This window comes from Trachemys scripta, chromosome 1, assembly GCF_013100865.1.
Source record: "Trachemys scripta elegans isolate TJP31775 chromosome 1, CAS_Tse_1.0, whole genome shotgun sequence".
Lineage (NCBI taxonomy): Eukaryota > Metazoa > Chordata > Testudines > Emydidae > Trachemys > Trachemys scripta.
The window spans coordinates 162409623-162429181 of record NC_048298.1 but is presented as its reverse complement, the minus strand read 5'-3'; the positions used below and the strand labels follow the sequence as shown (position 1 = coordinate 162429181).

General features: G+C 39.7%; 1 protein-coding gene across 2 annotated transcripts in view; it reads right to left on the bottom strand.

Annotated features, from left to right (window-relative positions):
* The window catches only part of LOC117888172 (ephrin type-A receptor 6-like), a 385983-nt gene that overhangs the window by 194224 nt on the left and 172200 nt on the right, over positions 1-19559 (bottom strand). For both annotated transcript variants that reach the window (XM_034791377.1, XM_034791386.1), the window contains exons 5-7: positions 13547-13655; positions 8672-8742; positions 6641-6766 (exon numbers count right to left, since the gene is read on the bottom strand). In XM_034791377.1, coding sequence (XP_034647268.1) covers positions 6641-6766; positions 8672-8742; positions 13547-13655 — 306 coding nt within the window. The remainder of the gene's footprint in view (positions 1-6640; positions 6767-8671; positions 8743-13546; positions 13656-19559) is intronic.

Genomic DNA, 19559 nt, shown 5'->3' with positions numbered 1-19559 from the left:
GTAAAACAACTCCCACCTGTTCATGCTCTCTGTATGTGTGTATATATATCTCCTCAATATTTATTCCACTCTATATGCATCCGAAGAAGTGGGCTGTAGTCCACGAAAGCTTATGCTCTAATAAATTTGTTAGTCTCTAAGGTGCCACAAGTACTCCTGTTAGTTTTGTGAGATCTTTTTGAAGTTACAAAGAATACAAAGAATCGGTGTCAGAACTGGAATTAGAATTCTGGATTTTGTGGCTCGTATTCCTTGTGTCCACCAAAACCACCAGTGCTGATACACTAAACTGTCTTAGTAGAAAAGCCAACAATTTGATATGCACAGAATGTAAACACTCTCAGTGCACGGTGAATAGTGAAAAAATCACTCACACTTAAACCCTGTGTCGTATAGCCTTCAAAACTTGAGTTACAAAGAAAACAGTCTTACAAGATTCTATCCATTAAATTTATTTAGTTTTGATGTATGGTCTCAGTCCATCTGTACTCAGAGGAGGAGGAAAAATACCTTCCCATAGTAAAGAACCCACTCAATCTCAACTAATGGAACTATTCTGGAGAGAAAACTGCCTAAACCATCCAGACTTTTTCCATGCTACCACAGACCTGAGTTGTGCCCCATTTAGGGCCTGGTGAAAGACCTTTATCTTCACACAAGCTTTTCAATAATAAAAGAAGTGCAGAAAGGTAGCATTTTCCTGGATAATGAAATACAACACTTAAAACACGGGGAGGGCAAAGAGGTAAAACATAGATACTCTTCAGTTAAACACACGGAAATGAGACACATCTAAGTGTACTGGAGAGAAAAATGGCCACATCTATGTAAAATACTTCCTGTACATTTTCATCTTTGGAGTGCAAGGGCAATACTCAACTAGGATATGAATAAATCACTGAATCTTGTTTTACTGTATAAAGAGAACAGACTCTTAAGGAAAGACAAACCTATTAACATTTCTGAATCTTCATGGTATCTACCATTGTAGTATATCAATAAAACTATAAATGCAACTATAATATAAATATTATAAACCACAGCCCTAGACTCATAGTTCCCTTTGGGAAATGCTCATGTTCTTCTGTCTGACAGTGCAGATCTCAGGTTAACTGCTAGGAACTGAACCCAATTTCATCCTCAGTATTCTTTCAGTTGAGCTTGCCTCCACAGAGATTTTCAGAGTTTAATGGTATACAGGAGCATTATGGGCACAGCACCAAAGTCTCAATATTTTCCTATGTAGAAAAATGTTTCTAAGAGCTCTCAATCACTCTGTCTGGTTGAGTGATTGAGCTCAGATTGGGAAACTTAACAGCATGCATTTCCCCCAAATAAAAGAATTTTCCAATTCCTTTCAAGTGCCTGACCTCTCTACTTCTTAGAATCTGAGAGTTGGAACGTAATTATGCCCTGCTCTGACTCATCTTTCTCTGGTGGAAACTTTCCAGATTAACAGCCTGTTTTTTTTCAGTGTAACATGAATCATTCACAATATTTTAAGATGTTCAGAGAAGATGAAGCTCTGCAAACATACTGTCATTGTCAGCTAGCTCAACCCGGTGACCTTCTCCCTTTTATTCATTAATAATATATTCTGCAAGAAAAATTAATTGAATGTCTCTTGCAAGAAGTGCCATAAGGATTTAGCAGGTACTAAGATGATAGTCACAAGACATTGTACATGCAATTTAGTTGGAACCAAAACATATATACATAAAGACAGATGTTCTAATTGTATGTTTGTCTATTTTGTATATATTTCACTCATGGCCTAATCTTGTTCCTGTTGAAGTCAATGGGAAATTTGTAACTTCAGTTGGAATAGGACTGGGTACATGAATTTAAAATTCTTTGTTACATTACCCAATAAAATATATGACTTCACCCAAAGCCTATGCATTTAAGGACTTGTATCCAACAAAAAAGCATCTTCTAGATAACATAAGACTTACATGCTGACACAGTATAAGGCTGACTTATCCAAGGAAATACCTAACTTAACCTCACAACACTTTTGTAATGAAGACAGGCAAAAATTATCAGTCATCATCATTTTACAGATGAGATAAACTAAAGCAGAGAGAGAAAAGTGACTCAGGAATTCGTCTCTGAAGGTACGCCTACGCTGCAAAAAAGACCCACAGGAGCGAGTCTGAGAGCCTAGGGCAACTGACTCAGGCTAGTGGGGGTTGTGCTATGGGGCTAAAAATAGCAGTGTAGATATTCCCGCTTAGGCTGGCACACCAGTAAAAGCTACAAGTGGTGGCTATCTACAGTCTGGAAGGGCTCTGTAACTGGGAAAACTATATCAAATATATCGAGCAGTTCTTTAAATATTTTTTCATTGTGTTCATTTTACATACATTGACTCTCAGGTATCATTTCTGCAACCCCAATCCAGACACTTTCCCAAATACATAAAAGAATAATACTGTTTTAAAAGACTTCAGTCCACTGCAGTGTCATCAATCTATGTTCCTGTGCAGGTGACTTATATTGAAGTGACCTTACACTTCCTATCCTTTTAACTAGTGGAGATTTTACAGACAGATTCTAATCTCAAATAAAAGGTATACAGAATTGTGTATCTCAGTGTCAGCTACTGTGCCTGAATGCTAATCTGCAGTAGCCTAATTGTTTATGAGTACCTTTGCAGAAGGCAGAGTGACCCACTGCTCAGGACACAGTACTAAGAGTTGGGAGAGCTATGTTCCATTCCTAGCTCTCCTGAGTAATTATAGGGCTGTTGGCCTGACATCAATCCCAGGCCAGATAATGGAGTGGCCATAGGTGCCGACTCCGTGGGTGCTCCGGGGCTGGAGAACCCACAGGGAAAAATTAGTGGGTGCTCTGCACCCACCAGCAGCTAAGCTCCCCTCCCCCTTCACCCCACCTCCTCCTCCTCCCCCTCCCCTGAGCGTGCCATGTCTCCACTCCTCCACCTACCTCCCAGCGTTTCACGTCCAGCCGCTGCCAAACAGCTGTTCGGCAGAGTTAGCACACTCCCGGAGCGGAGGGGAGGAGTGAGAACGTGGCGCTCTCAGGGGAGGAGGCGAGGAGGAGGTGGGGCCAGGGCGGGGATTTGGGGAAGGAGTTGGAATATTGACAGGGAGGGGGCGGATTTGGGATGGGGACTTTGGGGAAAGGGTTGGAATGGGGGCGGGGACAAGGTGGGGCAGGGTCTCAAGGAAGGGGTGGAGTGGGGGCAGAGCAGGGGGCAGAGGGGGCTCGAGCACCCACGGGAAAGAGGGGAAGCCGGTGCTTATAGGAGTGGCTGATATAGGACTCAATTAATAAAGAACTAAAGGAGGCTAACATAATTAATGCAAATAAACTTGGGTTTATGGAAAATAGATCCTGTCAACCTAACTTAATATCTTTTTTTGATGAGATTACAAGTTCGATTGATGAAGGTAATGTTGATGTAACATACTCAGACTTCTGTAAGTCGTTTGACTGGGCACAACATTTTGATTAAAAAACTAGAATAATTTAAAATTAACAGACATATTAAATGGATTAAAAACTGGTCAACTGATAGGTCTCAAAATGTAACTGTAAACAGGTAATCATCATTGAGTGGGTCTGCTTCCAGTGGGGTCTCGCAGTGATTGGTTCTTGGCCCTGTGCTATTTAACATCTTTATCAATGACCCTGGAAGAAAAAATAGAATCACCACCGCTAAAGTTTGCAGATAACTTAAAAATTGTGGGAGTGGTAAATAATGAAGAGGCCAGGTCACTGATGCAAAGCAATCTTGATTGCTTGGTAAACTGGGCACAAGCAAACAATATGTGTTTTAATATGGTTAAATGTATACATCTGGGAACAAAGAATGTAGGCCATACTTACAGGATGGGAAGTTCTATTCTGGGAAGCAGTGACTATGAAAAAAAAAATTGGGAGTCATGGTGGATAATTAGCTAAAAATAGCTCCCGGTGTGATGTTGTGACCAAAAGGGCTAATGCAATGCTGGGATGCATAAACAAGAATTTCAAGTAAGCGTAAAGAGGTTATTTTACCTCTATATTTGGCACAGGAGCAATACTGGTGCCTACAATTCAAGAAGGATGGTTATAAGTTGAAGATGGTTCAGAGAAGAGTCACAAGAATGATTAATTGATTAGAAAACAAGCCTTATGTTGATAGACTCAAGGAGCTCAATCTATTTATCTTAACAAAGAGAAGGCTAAAGGGTGACTTGATAACAGTCTATAGGTACTATAAGGGAACAAATATTTAATAATGGGCTCTTCAATCTAGCAGAGAAAGTTATAACACAATCCAATGGCTGGAATTTGAAGCTAGACAATTCAGATCGGAAATAAGATGTAAATTTTTAACGGTGAGAGTAATCAACTATTGGAACAATTTAACAAGGATCATGGTGGATTCTGCATAACTTACAATGTTTAGATTGTATATGTTTGTATATGTTATATATAAGATTGGATATGTTTTTAAAAATCTGCTCTAGGAATTATTTTAGGGAAGTTCTATAGCCTGTCTATACAGGAGGTCAAACTAGATAAATGGTCCAGAATCAATTAATCTTGCTCAGGTAAAATTGCATGAGTGGTAGTCCAGCTGTGGGGAAAGGACTGAAAACTCCTAATGTAGACACACCCTTATTGCCTAGTTTTTCCATCTGTAAAATGAGGATAATAATACTTACCCACTTTAGTAAAATGAATTCATTTCTATGGGAGAAAAAACATTCTGCTAAGTGCTAAGAATGATTATGTACAAAGCATATATGGCTGAGGTTAGTCTTTGGTCTTAGATGTACCTGTGGAGGACTGTTTCTCACCTAGTTCCATTAATATCTGTTGTACATCCCATACCCCATCACAAATTTGATACAGTTTCATGGCAGTACATACCATGTGGATGAAAACAAGCTGTGCAACACTTTCACATCAAAACCCCCTAAATTGGAAGAATTTCATCTAGACTGGATTTTGGTTGGATTTTGCAAACTTTTCAGTGAACCTGGTCTGAGTTGTGAACAAAGCATGGTGAGATGATGATTTAATTTGGAAACAAACAGTGGGATTTTCAAAGAGCACCAAAGAGAGTTAGGAGCATGAATCCCATGGAGTTTCTATTGAGTTGTGCTCTTCATACCTTTAGGCACTTCGAAAAATCCCATCCCATATGAAACTCAGTGCATGGTGTCAACCTGAAATCAGATGAAACTATAGTCTTGGCTGAATTTCAGTTAGCATTTTGGAGCGAAACTGAAGGCATGAAAATCAACATGAAATGAAATCAGAAAAGAAAATTCAACAAAACTTAATGTGCAATAAAACTACTGCATTCTGCACAGCTTGACAAGTTTTGGCACTATCTTTCCAAGGCCAACTAAGAATTAGACCATTTAAAAAACATGTAGAATTTAAAATCAATGAGCATGTTTGCGCAAACAATAAGTGGAAACATTCCAAAACCATGGGCTCTGTTTGTATAGTCTTCATAGAGATTTTTTTGTATTCTGCACACTTTCAAAGAAAGAAAATAAGGTTTTATCATTCTGGAAGGGAAGATAGATTTAACGCTTTCACTCAAAAGTCCTGTATTCATGAATCTTCTGAAAGACAGACTCAACAGAGGGAACTCTGAAATAGGTGTGAGAAAAATTAACGTTTGCAAAAATAATGAAAACATTGCAAATTGTATTTGCATACTGGCAGTACTTGGCAAACTGAATATCATTTGGGATCTATCTAATCTATGTCAGATGATAGAGCAAAATGTGGCCTCAGTGACACAGTTTGCGAAACAACATTGATTTTGTTTTTTCCTGTTATGCGGTAAATGTAATACTCACTTTTTCCATACCTACTTGTCCTACAGTGTCCCTTTTAATAGGAATAGGTTATCTTCGTGTCTCTGTTTGCATTTTCTTGGAGTCTGTCTGTCTGGATGTGGAAATAGAGACAGGCACTACTAAATTTATCTGTCAATCTTCCCCACCAGACCAGCTAGGAACCCTTTTTTCTTTGTCTTTTAATTAAACTTTAGAATACAGCAAAATCTTTGCAAAGACTATACATCTGTCACAATATTTTCTCATAAATATTCAGCCACCCATCCTTAAAGTCAGAGTGTACTGCTCTCTGAAGACTCAACATCCCTAGATAACCCTAGCCACCTTATGGAGGAAGGATTGAACTTCTACTTGCAGTGGTTCCTGTCCTCCCTCCATTGTATAGGAAAGAAGAATCCCAGGACTGGCCTCCAACATTCAGTGGAAAAGCTAAGAGATGCAGATTACCACTGCCACCAATCTGGACTCTTCTTCTGGAGGCAGCCCAATTACCTTTATCACTCACACTTTCATGGTCTTGAGGGATTAACTAGTTCCCACTTTATTCTTCTGGACTCTTCAAAAGAGTGGGCAGCCCGTCCATTTTTCTGTAACAGCACAATAGGAAAGACTTCCATTGCCACTCCTGCTGCACCTTTAGCACTGTGGGTGAGAGCTGTCCCAGAGTGTCCTTGCCTGTTGGGAAACTCTGCCCACATTTGATACAGTATTTGATTACCACCATATGACTTCAAGTTGAGTAAGGCAGTTTCCCTATGTCTAGGAGAGATAATTATTAATATTTTTGTAAGCCTGCATGCTTTTACCTGCCCCTATAACTCTCTCAATACGAATTCTTGAAGGATCTATCTCCTTTGCAAACTCATGGACAGCAAGAGATGGGTCTTCATATGTGTCTGGATCAATATACGTTTTTATTCCTGGGAAGCGCACTGGAAAGAAAGGAAGATTTTACTTATGTTTTAGTCAAAAATCCTTCAACAAACATTCCCATGCTATAACCAATATTAACTTTAAAAAAATGAAGTGAACAGGTGGTTCAGTGCATTAGTGATGGGATATTAAGTCTTTTATATTTAAGTTGACAGACACAATCTGGACTAGGTCGAAAGTGACCCAAAATTATTAGCAACTGATTGCTAATTAAATTGTAGTCTATGTAAAACGAATGGGTGGCCAAACATCTACAACAGTTGGCATGCTTGTTGGCAGCTTTAGAGCTGCCAGGGATTGAATGACTATGGAAGTAGCAATACCCTTCCCCCCTCCCAGAGGTGGTCTTTCTACATGGGCTTGAGCAACACTGGAGAAGTAGGGCAGCATGCGTGGAAGCTTATATTTGGATTAATAGAGGACTTCAGTCTCCAATTCTGCTCATCCAGCACCTTGCACCATCATGAATATTCATTCATTCAAAAATAAAGACCTCAACCCCCGAACTCCCATCCTGCTTTCCAAAGGATGGTTTATAATTTGGGGCCTGATTCTGCTACCCTTACATAAAGTACTACATGACCAGGCAAGCAGTATAGTAAATATTCAATGGGATTATGAGTAAGGTACTATTCTACATGAGTAGAGTAGTGTGGAAGAATCAGGCACTTTAGTAAATAAGATGATCAAATTAAGCAAGGTTATAATTAAATGTGCATATATGAACTCTCAATTGAATAGTCAGCCCCTATTCTTCAGATTTGGAGATGATTCAATTAATTTAAAGATAATTTGGTGCATTGGGAAAAAGTAGCTCTTCAACAGAAAAATATTGAATTTCCATTTTAGCATTTCATGTAATACCACTATTATGAGTCTGTTAAAACACTTGGAAGGTAGTGTATTACCATTAAGGAAGACACTACCAATACGAAAGCACTGGAAATGGTAAATACACAGATAAAATACTGTTAATGTTTATTTTTGGCACACCCAATCTGTCATATTTCCCAGAAGAAGAAGGAAACTGCCGCAAAGAGAATGGTTACTTGCCCTATAGGAACTATGGTTTTTCGAGATCTATTGCCCATAGAGATTCCACATTTGTTGCACATGTGCCCCAGGCGTGCAAGTTCAGATTCTTCTGGGCTAGCAGTGTCCATTGGGGCAGTGCTTGCACCTCGGTGCCCTCGTTCCCCTGCACCTCAGGACATAAACTGTAGAGTAGGCCCAACTGCCCCATAGTTCCTTCATCAATATAGAATCCCATAGGAGTAGAACTGAGCAGTAATGGGAAAGGAGGGCAGGTCGTGAAATCTGTGTTGATAACACACCTCAAACAACCACAGCTACTGTAGGGTAGAATAACTGTTCTTTTTTGAGTGATTGTCCACACAGATTTCACTCTTAGTGACTAACAAGCGGTAGTCTATTTGCATGGAGGTGGGTATGAGGAGTCCTACTTGAACAGTGACTGCAGGACTGCACTGCTAATCAAAAGTGTCTGATCTCACATATGTAAGCTGCATGCACTACAGTAGCAGAATCTATTGATAATCACTTCATAAAGAATAATATAATACAGAGCAGTTGTGAATTCACAGGCAAGCCTGGAAAACTGATAAAAACTATTAACATTGAAATCCAAAAGGTGATGGACTTTTTCCCCTGCAGACTTGCTCAGTAGAATAAATGCAAGGTTTTCAAATAACTTTTGCAAAGAGGATGCACAGATAAAAACAGAGGCCTTGATCCTACAATCAGTGTGAGTCTGCATAAACGAAGGGGTTTTTCCACATGGATTAAATTACAGAATCAGGGTCAAAATGTATAGAGAAAACAATATATAACTTTCATTGAAAATGCAACATAGGCATTAAATAACACAATGTTGTATTACTTACAATGTCCATTTTGCAAATGAGCCCTCCTTTTTTCTTCAGACTTCATTTTGGCCTTTATGTACCACTGGCATCTTTTTAAAGAGCAAAGAGTTTTAGTTAAAATGGTTGTCATACACAGAATAAATGCACATTACGTTTTCTATTGAGGTTCATGACATCATAAGCTACTTTGATTACAAGATCTACCTATTATAAATTTACAGAGATTTATAAATAACAAATTTTTGAAAGATTATGTATTATGAGCAGCTACAAAAAAGCCACATATAAAATATAAAAATAGAATGTGGTTGGGGTGATTAACAGTGAAATGAACTATAATGAAATTCAAATTATACAATAAATCCAAACTTTTCAAATTTAGCTCAAACCAGGTATCGAATTTCCGGGTTTGCACTTATCTGTAGTTTTGTCTATAAACAACAACAGAAAATCCTTGCAATCTGATGATAAATTATTGAATTTAGCCTCTCTCATGCTATGCCTGTGTGTTTTTATATGTTGATTTGTGCATTTTAAACCTGATCCTATTATCTTTAATGTCCTGTGGGTTAAAGCAGCTCACTTTTTCTCTATAAAGGTAATAGATTCTATGACACTAATGGGCTTCATGAAGGATAAAACCCTTTTTCCATGTCAGAACCACACATTTTCTCTAATTAGCCTCAGCTCCAATCTCTGCATTCATTATTTTGTCACCTCTGTGAAGATGTTAGTGATCATAGGGAATAAATAACATACAACCAGCTGTGTGAGTGTAACTATTAACTATATGTCTGAATGTATTTATATAAAACTAAAAACTTCATTTTGTTTTGTGAGCACCATTTGGTTGTGAGGCTGTACTCTGCCTGTTGTCTTTTTGCCTCCATCTTGGACTGGAATTCCAAGGGTGTAGACAGAAGACAAGCAATGAAGAGTGATCAAGGATTGTTAAACATGAATGACTTTGTCCTGGCAACATAATAGGTATGGTGCAAGAAAAGAATTTTCATCTCATCTGGATCTTAGGTGGATTGTAACCAAGCAAAGGATCACCTAATGAGGACCTTGATAACCTAAGGGAGGCTTTGAGGCTGGCCTGGAGGATTACCTGATAGAGAGGACTGGAAAGTAAAAAAGGACAAGTTCTTCTCTTGGTAGCTTTCTCTCACCAACCAGAACAAGGCGGGAAGACTGGACAGGAGGAGCAGGAGGGCGTTGAGACCCTAAAAGGACTGACCAAAACCCAAAGGCCACCTTGGAGCAATGAGGACACTGAAGGGAGGGTATTTGTGCAAAGATGTTTATTATTTTTGCATGGATCTGTACGTCTTGTATGCTTTCTGTGACAAAAGGTGTGGGTGTTTAGAAATCCCTCTGCAGCGTCTCTTCCTTACACTGTCACATAGTTCCAAAGAGGGAAACAGTAAATCAATGGGTCCACAGTTTAGGTGGAACTTTGAGAGCATGCAACAGCTTCTGTGGACGCTTGAGAGAGCTGGCACTAGTTTCAGGGCCTAGGTAATTGGACTACAGTGTTCTCAATGTCAAGAGTGGGGGCAGACATGGCATCTGCACCTGGAGTTTATGCCTAGACAGCTGGAGCCTGAGAGACAGTGCCTCAATTCTGCCCAGCCCCAGCAAGTCAAGAGCACATGGGACCAAAGGTTTGCATCCAATATCAAGGGCACTCCCAGAAATTTGTTACATGGTACACTCAGCTGAACCACTTTCACTTTCGGGGTTGCAGCATCGTTCGAGTTTGGTTTGATGGTCCCTCCATTGTGACAGAGGATCTGTCGGGAAAATTGCAGTAAGTGGCACTCTGATCCCATACACTCGGTAGCAATCCACTCCATTTAGGGGCTCTTTTTTTCCCTTACCGGGTAGCCCTTTTTCCCTCCATGGGTGGTGCTGCCACTGCCAATGGTATGCACCATGTGTAACATGCAAACGGTGATGAGCGCCACTGTCCATTGCAGCAGCTTAGTGCATGTCCAGCAGGGAGAGCTCATCTGGGTTGTAATAGCGAGTCTCTCAGTTTTTGACATGTTTTCATTATCAGTAGTTTAGGACAAAACACTGAGGAATAATTTCCCTAATGATCAAAATAAATCATACCAGGCTTTAATGCTGCATTCCCTGGAATTTAGCCAACCATCCCCCATAATTTTTGTGGCTCTAAGTCATTGCATCTTTCATTTTAGTATCTGAAACTGATGGAAATGCTTCCTATTTGCTCTTAGTGGATAATCATTCACTGAAGTCACAAGCAGGTGCTTATCTCACCATGCCTCTTCAATATGAATAGACTCATCAGCAGCCTTGTGATTCGACAGTCCATCAAATTGCTAATTCTAAATAGTGAAGCAGAACACATCTGTAGGGTACCAATCCAATCTTTCACACTGAAATTTGCCTCAAATCCTATAGTAAATTGAGTATTTATCCAAAATTTTCTCACTCTGTCTTCAGAGAATAATTTCCAATGAATACTGTCTTATCACTGTGTTTAAGAGATACTTCAAAATGAATCCATATCTTATGTAATTGAAAAGTTCCATTCAGTAAGATGTTAGAAAGCTAAAAGAACCTCTGATGTTCTTAACATTAGCAAAGAGAAAGAATGAAAGTAGAAAGAATTCAAGAATCTCCACATCAATACTACTCTTATTCCATTACTGAGTTACTTTTAAGAGAGGCATTCACACTGTTTTTCAGGAATTCCACTTGATGATTCTACATAATCATTTCTTTCAAAATTTTCCTATCTTTGTAGGCTGAATCCATCCTTATTTCCACTGAAACAATATAATATTTTCCAGTATCTACAGCAGTAGCTACTAGTAAAGATCTCTGCTTACACTCTTAATACTTAATTTGTCACAATTAGTCTTTGAAGTTAACTTCTCCCATTTATCTTAATGGAATGTTAACACCCACTGGTTCTATTGTTTTTTAGTCTGTCATGTTACAGGCTTCACAAGAGAAAAGTGCATTAATTCACATAATGACGGATATATTCACATTCAGGAGGGCTAGAACTTCCTCTGCCAACCAAATGAAAGCTTAGATTCTAAACAAGAGTGCAAATACAGTGTTCAGTTCCATGCAATCCATAGATTCCCCCTCCCTCCCAAAAAACAGGTGCGGCACAGATGGAGGAACTCAGTAACAAGTCCTCTTTGGAGATACTTCCACTTCATTATGTTGTGTGGGGGAAAGGAGTCCACGGTTTGTGCATACACATTCCCTCCCCATGAAACAGGCTGTGGGACCGCCTACCCCTCAGGAAAACAAAAGAACCTCTCTGTGGAGTCTCCTCATGTCTCTAGAGAAACTTTGTCTCCCTGAAGCTTTTCCTGTTTCCTAGAGCACAAACCCAGAGAAGCTGCACGACCAGTGACTCTCACTGGCTGTAGGGATCCCAGGCACAAAAGAGAGTGGGAACACACTGTCTTTTTCTTGGAAACTGAATCGGGTACAGGGCAGGGGTGATGTCTGTCTATCTGGCCCTCCCCTTTCTTGGCTGTCATACTCATTTTCTTGTGAAACCTTGGAGTGAGAGAGAGGCCACCCTGGGGCCCAGGGGTGGTGGAGCTGTGGAAGTGGTTGAGTCCATTTTTCCACATGGGAGGGGGATACTGCTGCATGGATATTCTTTGTGGAGGATCTGAGACACATGATTCCCCACACTGGCAGGGAGCCAGGTTCTGATCTCAGTTACATCTGTGCAAAATGGTAGTAACTCCAGTGAGGTTATATGGATTTATTCCAGATTTACATTTGTGTAAGGAAGAGCAGAATCTGGTCAACAGAATAAAAGCAACTCCTCATCCAATTAACACAGTGTCCGTAATAGATCGTGATCATCATATCAAGTGAAGCAAGCTGAACAGTCAGTATTGTATTACAAGGAAGGAAATGGAAATGGAATAAGAGAATCATTGGGTAAGTCCTAATAGGTCATCTAGTGCATCCCCTCCTAATGCATCAATGTTTGCTAAAGTAGATTTAATAGGGCTTTGTTCAGTCTAATTTTAAAAATCCCAAGCAAATAGGACTCTCACCACTTCCTTTGGGGAGACTATTCTACAATCTAATTAGTATTACTCTTAGTATGTTAATTCTAATGGTTTTCGATTAATTTTTCCTTTACTTAAGTTGATCACATTTCTCTTAGTTGTCCTCCCTCTGCTTCTGGTACCACTTTTCCAATCTATACTTAGATTAGTAAAACCATGATTCTATCACTAGACTGGACTGTTTTCATAAACAAGATATATAAAAAAATCAAACATTGATCAGGCAATAGATTTCAATAAGCATATTTTCTCTTTGTGTATTTCAATTGCTACATCTATTGTTGGATATGTATTTTTTAAAAGTTTAATACAGAAAGTGGTCACAAAAATATGCTACTAAAATAGGTTAATAGAGTACACACTGTTGCTAACTGCAAGCACACCAAATAATGAGTCAAGCCCCGCCCCCAATCATGAGATTGGCTTAAAATCATGAGATTTAAAATAAAAAATATATTTGGGATTCTTTTTATTTGCCTTCTGGTTTCCGAACCTTTAGGGTGTACTTGGACCAAGTTTTCAAGCTTTTCTTGGCAAGGAGGGCTAGAAAAAATGAATGCAGCGATTCTCACCTAATCACATGACTCTAGGAGTGGGGCTTTAAACAAAACACCAAATATTAGAAGAGTCTCACTAAAATTGGGAGAGCTGTCAACACTCAATAAGGGTGACGTTTACGCCATGACATTTGGACTGCAAAAGGCCCTATTCGCCACATAAGCTATGGAGTAATGATTTAACTAATGTGAGCCCACTCATTGGGATGAATTTCACCCTACATGAACTAGTACAGTGTAATATGAATTACCTCCCAGTGATTAGGAAGAACAGAGTGAGGATAACCAGGAGAGTGAATCCACCAACAGCAGCAGTGGCAATTACAAGAATCTGCCCCTGCTCCGCAGCTATATCAGAAGCTGAAACAGAAACACAGAAAAGAGGGGTTAAAGTTTCAATGAGTGGGATACATGCAGAAAGGATCATAATATTCCAGCAGCCAAATGCCTGATTACTTTACGAGAACTGAAAGTTGCAATGACTTCTCTGATGGTTAATGAAGACAGTGGGTGGAATTTGCCTGTGGAGGGAAGGGGATGAGATCAACGGGCAGGTAGTTAGTTCCCTACACTGCTCCTGAAGGTGGGGAGGCGGTTTTGACAGAGAGAGATTAAAGAGGTGCCTGGGAACTGCGCAAACATTTTCTCCTCTGTTATTTGGTCCTGAAACTTCTGCTCCTGCCTGTCAACGCTTAAAAATTACAGTCAAAATAACTGGAATGTCCAGCTCCTGGAGCTATCAGCTCATAAAAATAGCCAATAATCATGAAATTTAAAATTGAGCCTGATTTTCAAACCTACACTGAATTGTCCTGTAATTATCCATATAGCATGCACGTACACTACCACATACAGATATCTAGAGAGACTCTCCATCTAGCAATGTGTACATGAAGTAGTGTGCATGCAAAGTGCACAGTTGCACACACAACTAGAGTGTGAAAATCAGGTCCCATATTTAAAAGAGCCCAATGCTGTACTATACTAGATAATTGTAATAATAATAGTAATAAGATAATAGTAAAAAATAATGCTTTGTGTTCTTTCCAAACACAAGAAAATAAAACTCATGAAGTGGAATTGGTTTATAAGGGTTTTGGCAAAGCAATTATATTCAAATATTTTAAAAATATATTTAAAATCCTAAATGGGTTGTGGCCTGGCTATATGAATAAACTGGCACTTCTTTTATATTCTGTCACAGTTGCTAAGATCACTGTGGTTTCTTGAGTATAAGCTTTACAGGATGATCAGAGGAAGGCCTATGGAATTCTCAGGGCTGGTCTACACTGGGGGAGGGTATCGATCTAAGATACGCAACTTCAACTACGTGAATAACGTAGCTGAAGTCAAAGTATCTTAGATCGACTTACCTGGGGTCCATGCGCGTTCGGGGATCGATATATCACGTCTTAACGAGACGCGATATATCGATCCCCGATAAATCGATCGCTACCCGCCAATACAGCGGGTAGTGAAGACATACCCTCAGACTCTTGCAATTTGCCAGGGTCCGAGTTCAGCAAACTTCTAGACACACTGACAGCACATTTATTTAGTCAGCTTAACACTAAGCCCAATTCTGCATTCATTCTGTGGGAAAATCTTCCAGTATTGTATGAATATGGACTATATAACTGAGCCCCACAGAAACCAGAGACAAGACTCTTATTCAGCGTCCTTTGCAGCACAGGCTCTTCAGGCTGCTAACATATTTGTACAGTTTTAACTATAAGGTGCTTTGGTGAAAGGTAACTGTAGCGGAACATGATCCCTAGCCTGCCTGTTTGCACCCCAGACACCAGCTCCGATTCTACTGGCTGTGTATTCACCATACCATTTGAGTTCCCTCCACCAATATCTTTATGCAACAGTACTTTATGCAACTTTATGTAACAGTCCTACGCAACAGTACTGTTTACAATATCACCTGTGCTTTTCATCCTCCCTTCAGGACCACAGAGGAGCAGTCTCCCTTCCCTGAGGCCTCTGTGAGACTGGACTCAGCTACCCCTATTCCTCTTCACCTGGCACTTCCTTCCTCTGCCTCTTTATCAATCTTGAGCTGATGGGCTAATTGGCTCATTAGCTCAGCCAGCCCATCAGTCTGATTCACTAATTACCTATAATAATCCCAATCAGTTTTCTTCAGGGGAACTAATAGGTGTCCGAGTGATCTGAGTGTAGGCTCATCTGTTAGCTCCCTGCACTCTATCCAAGCAACAAAAATGTTGTTCTCAAGATTTGTCTGTTCTATCACTTTCTCCAACAAACATTGGGTCTAAGCAAATCACCTGAAAATATTGACTCTGTGAGTCTGATCCTATTAATTAATTATTATTATTAATATTAAACATTTATATTGCAGTAGTGCCTAGAGGCCAGTTCAAGGCCTCAGTCTATTAGATGCTCTATGAATGAGAGAAGGATTTGGCTTTATTGTCTCTGTCTCTCTTGCTCTGTAATCCTGAGGATCTTTATCAGCACCTAATTTTATGTGAAAGTTATCACCCTCCAGTACATTTCCATCTGTTCTCTATTTGTTAGTTTTTATGAGATATGTAGTATTTTGAGAATTAAGAACAGGGGCCCTATTAGGGGCCTTCTGACACTGGCAGAAATATAGTACCGGGTGTTTTAGCTGACTTCAACAAATGCAGGAAAGAGATCAACCTCAGCTTCATCAAGAAAACAAAATCTGGTTTCATGCAATTGTGCACTTCTCAGAAAGCACAACATGCAGCTCTCCTGGGGCCTCCGTTGATTCAAATGTAGGTACATCATCTGAGATCCTCTGAGGAGAAGCCTCAATACAATGTAGCCTCTTACACAGTACTTTGTGACACCCAGAATACTGTACACAAACTGTCAAAAGCCTCATAAAAATGTTGTATCCAAGAGGGAACATTTGGACTTTAAATAATATTTCTGAGTGATTTAGCAACTAATAAATAGCATGAGCTATCTTTGCAACAGTAGTCAAAGCAAATAAAAACAATAGTAATTTATGTCCACTTTGCAATAAAAACAATGTATTAAATCTCTGGCATTAGGTTTCTGTCTCTATAATTTAATGGAAATATGTACAGACAATAAATTACAATACTGCATTCAGCATCTGTGGTCATAAACTCTTCACAGACAAGTTAGATACATACATTTTTGAATGAAAGATACACTGAAACCTTTTATCAACTACTCACTAAATAGTTAAGCTCCCAAACAGTAACTAGTGATATTGTGGGAATGACTTTAGACTTTGCATCATGTTATATTCAATAGTGTCATATTTACTTGGAAAAAATCAAGTTAACAAAAATGATGTGACACAAGTAACAGTGCAAATAATAATCATTATCCCAGGCCTTCAGATCAAATGTTGAATACCATCTCTCAACTGTTGGGCCCCTGCTAAACTGCTGCAGAGGTTGTTAAGCCTAGAGACATTTTAAAGCCATAACAAGAGAAGGAAATGTTAAATGAGTGCATATTGCCACCATTTGAAGTGGGGACTAGAAGATAAACTGCAGCCCTTTCAAGATGAGTTTAATAGAAAAAAAAGGTATGCAGGAGCAATGAATTTAGCAGGTGCAGAAGGGGTTCAGATACTAACTACCTGTGCCTGGACATCCTTAATACACACTTGCTGCTAAATGGACAATCTGAAGCTTTCTTTCCTGATAACTAAAGTTCTGGGTATTGGAGAAGGATAGAGTTGATGATAAAAATTGGTTCTGTAGCCCAAATAACCATCATGCAGAAAACTCAGAAGAGCTTTAGTCATGTAGTGATTATTTTGCTCCTCTTGTTCTCTTCTACCATGATGGCAGATATGTCAGAGTCCAATATATTAGGATTTTCTTCAACTAGTCACATCACTACAAAGGGTCTCTTCAAGCCTGACTCTTCCTGATGACCTTAATTTACTTGTCAGATAAAAATGTCAAATGACAGACAAGTATAATTGGAAAATGTGGGGTTGGTAAAAACTGACAGAGAAGTAGGTAAGGTCTGTAAAGTGATGGAAATGCTTATTTTTGCTTGACGAAATCCTTGTAGAAATCAATAAAAGCACAGTGCAATGAGCAACACACACATGAAAAAGCCCACCAGGAAACACTGGCTATGGAATGGGAATACAGTAATAAAGCAAATGCAATTTTCAGTTTTCTTACAAAATTCTTGAAAGCAGAGATTAGATCAGGGCTTTTGCTGTCCTAGGCAAATTTTAGCATATGCACCTCCTTCTGTCTGATCTATTTCATCTCATTCTTTCACTTTTTCAATTATATTTTAAAGTTGACCTTTAGGTTTTAAGTAATAAAATCTTTAAGTTTTATCATGTCTCAGTTGTATATTTTTCTGCCCTTGCCACTTCCCTGCTTTTTTCTTCCATCACCCTTCCCCCCCATCAGCTTTGTATCTTGCTATCTCCTCTCTTCTTCTATTTCCCCTCAGTTATATTTTTGATAATGTATTACTAAATTACTATATTCTTGATAGTGTATTATTAAATTAAACAAGAATTGTTTTACAGTGCCTTTTTAAAGGGGAAATTTGGTTTCATAGCATACAAGTCACTAAAATTAGTCCAATCTCTTGCCCCTTGAGAGATGTCATTTCCTTGTAAGGCAGCATTTGTCAAAAGCAGAGGTTGTATTAGTTTGGCAAAACCCAAGTCAGCTATTCATCTTGTATAACCACAATGAGGGATACTTCAGATCAGGTTCCATTTTTTTAAAACCTGAAGTTTGGGTGTAGGTAGGTGGGTAGATGTCTAATTCTATTTCATACACATGTGGGAAAGCTGGGGTTGGTTTTGCTTTGTCACACAATGGCACCTCCGGATGCCCCCCCACTTAGTAATACTGTAAAGGTTCCTCCAGATCCTTTAATCAGTTCTGACATCAAAAATCTGAAATAAAAACATTTCTTTAGAATATTAGTCAATAGATGAGATCTGCCTATTTTAAGACTGTCACTGAATCATCAAATATTATATACAGAAAGATTTCCCACCAGACCAGGAGCAGTTTTAAAGCATGGGGTTGCTAAAATAAACCTGCCACATCAAGGAGGAAAAAAAACCACACATTCTCTTCCCACTGGTAATAAGGCTGACATTATAAAACAGTTTTAGTTTTAAAAACAGCTTCTGCACAAGGAGGCTACAACTCAAAAATACTTCACGGTGGAACAGCTGTAAATTTTTCAATAGTTTACATGTTTCCTCTGGGCACAAAGGGCCTCTGAGGTGAATAGTAAAGGACATTCCTCCAGAAACAGGAATACTGTTACTCATTAAATATTTTTTTAAAAAGTCTCCTGTAAAGCTCTAGTTCAGAAATAATAAAAAGACATAAAAACATGCATACATTGGACCAAATAGCTTGAATTGTGGGGTTTGACTCAGAAGAGTACATTTTAATATATCATGGATAGGCTTAGTGGTTTGTGTGGGGGAAAGTAACTCAGGTACATGCTGTTCCAGAGCCATACAAGTGAAAAATAAATAAGGACTAGATTATGATTCATGAAGCCACTACAGGTGTGTGTGTGTGTGTGTGGGGGGGGGGGGTACCCAACCAAGCAGTCGCTGAAGACACTCTGCCTGTAGGCTGTTGACGCAGGCAGAATGCCTTGGGGGCATTGGGGGAAACATACTCAAAAGCAGCATCTACTATCCTCTCCATAAAGCCAATCAGCACCAGCCACTTAGCCATAATGGATGGGACAGGGCCCTGATTATATTCCCACTCCACTTCTGCATCTCCTTTTAAAGCATGTAGTTTAGGGTTACCATACGTCCTCTTTTTCCCGGACATGTCCGGCTTTTCGGCAGTCAAACCCCCGTCCGGGGGGAATTGCCAAAAAGCCGAACATGTCCGGGAAAATGGCGGCTCTGTTTAAGAGCCGGGCTGCCTGAACGCTACCGGCTTCGGGCAGCCCCCTTGCCTCCAGACCCTGCGCCCCCAGCCGGGCACTTCCCCTCCCGGGCTCCGGCGGCGCAGGGTCTGGAGGCACGGGGCTGCCCGAAGCCGGTAGCGTTCAGGCAGCCCGGCTCTTAAACAGAGCCGCCATTTTCCCGGACATGTTCGGCTTTTTGGCAATTCCCCCCGGACGGGGGTTTGACTGCCGAAAAGCCGGACATGTCCGGGAAAAAGAGGACGTATGGTAACCCTAAACTACATGCTTTAAAAGGAGATGCAGAAGTGGAGTGGGAATATAATCAGGGCCCTGTCCCATCCATTATGGCTAAGTGGC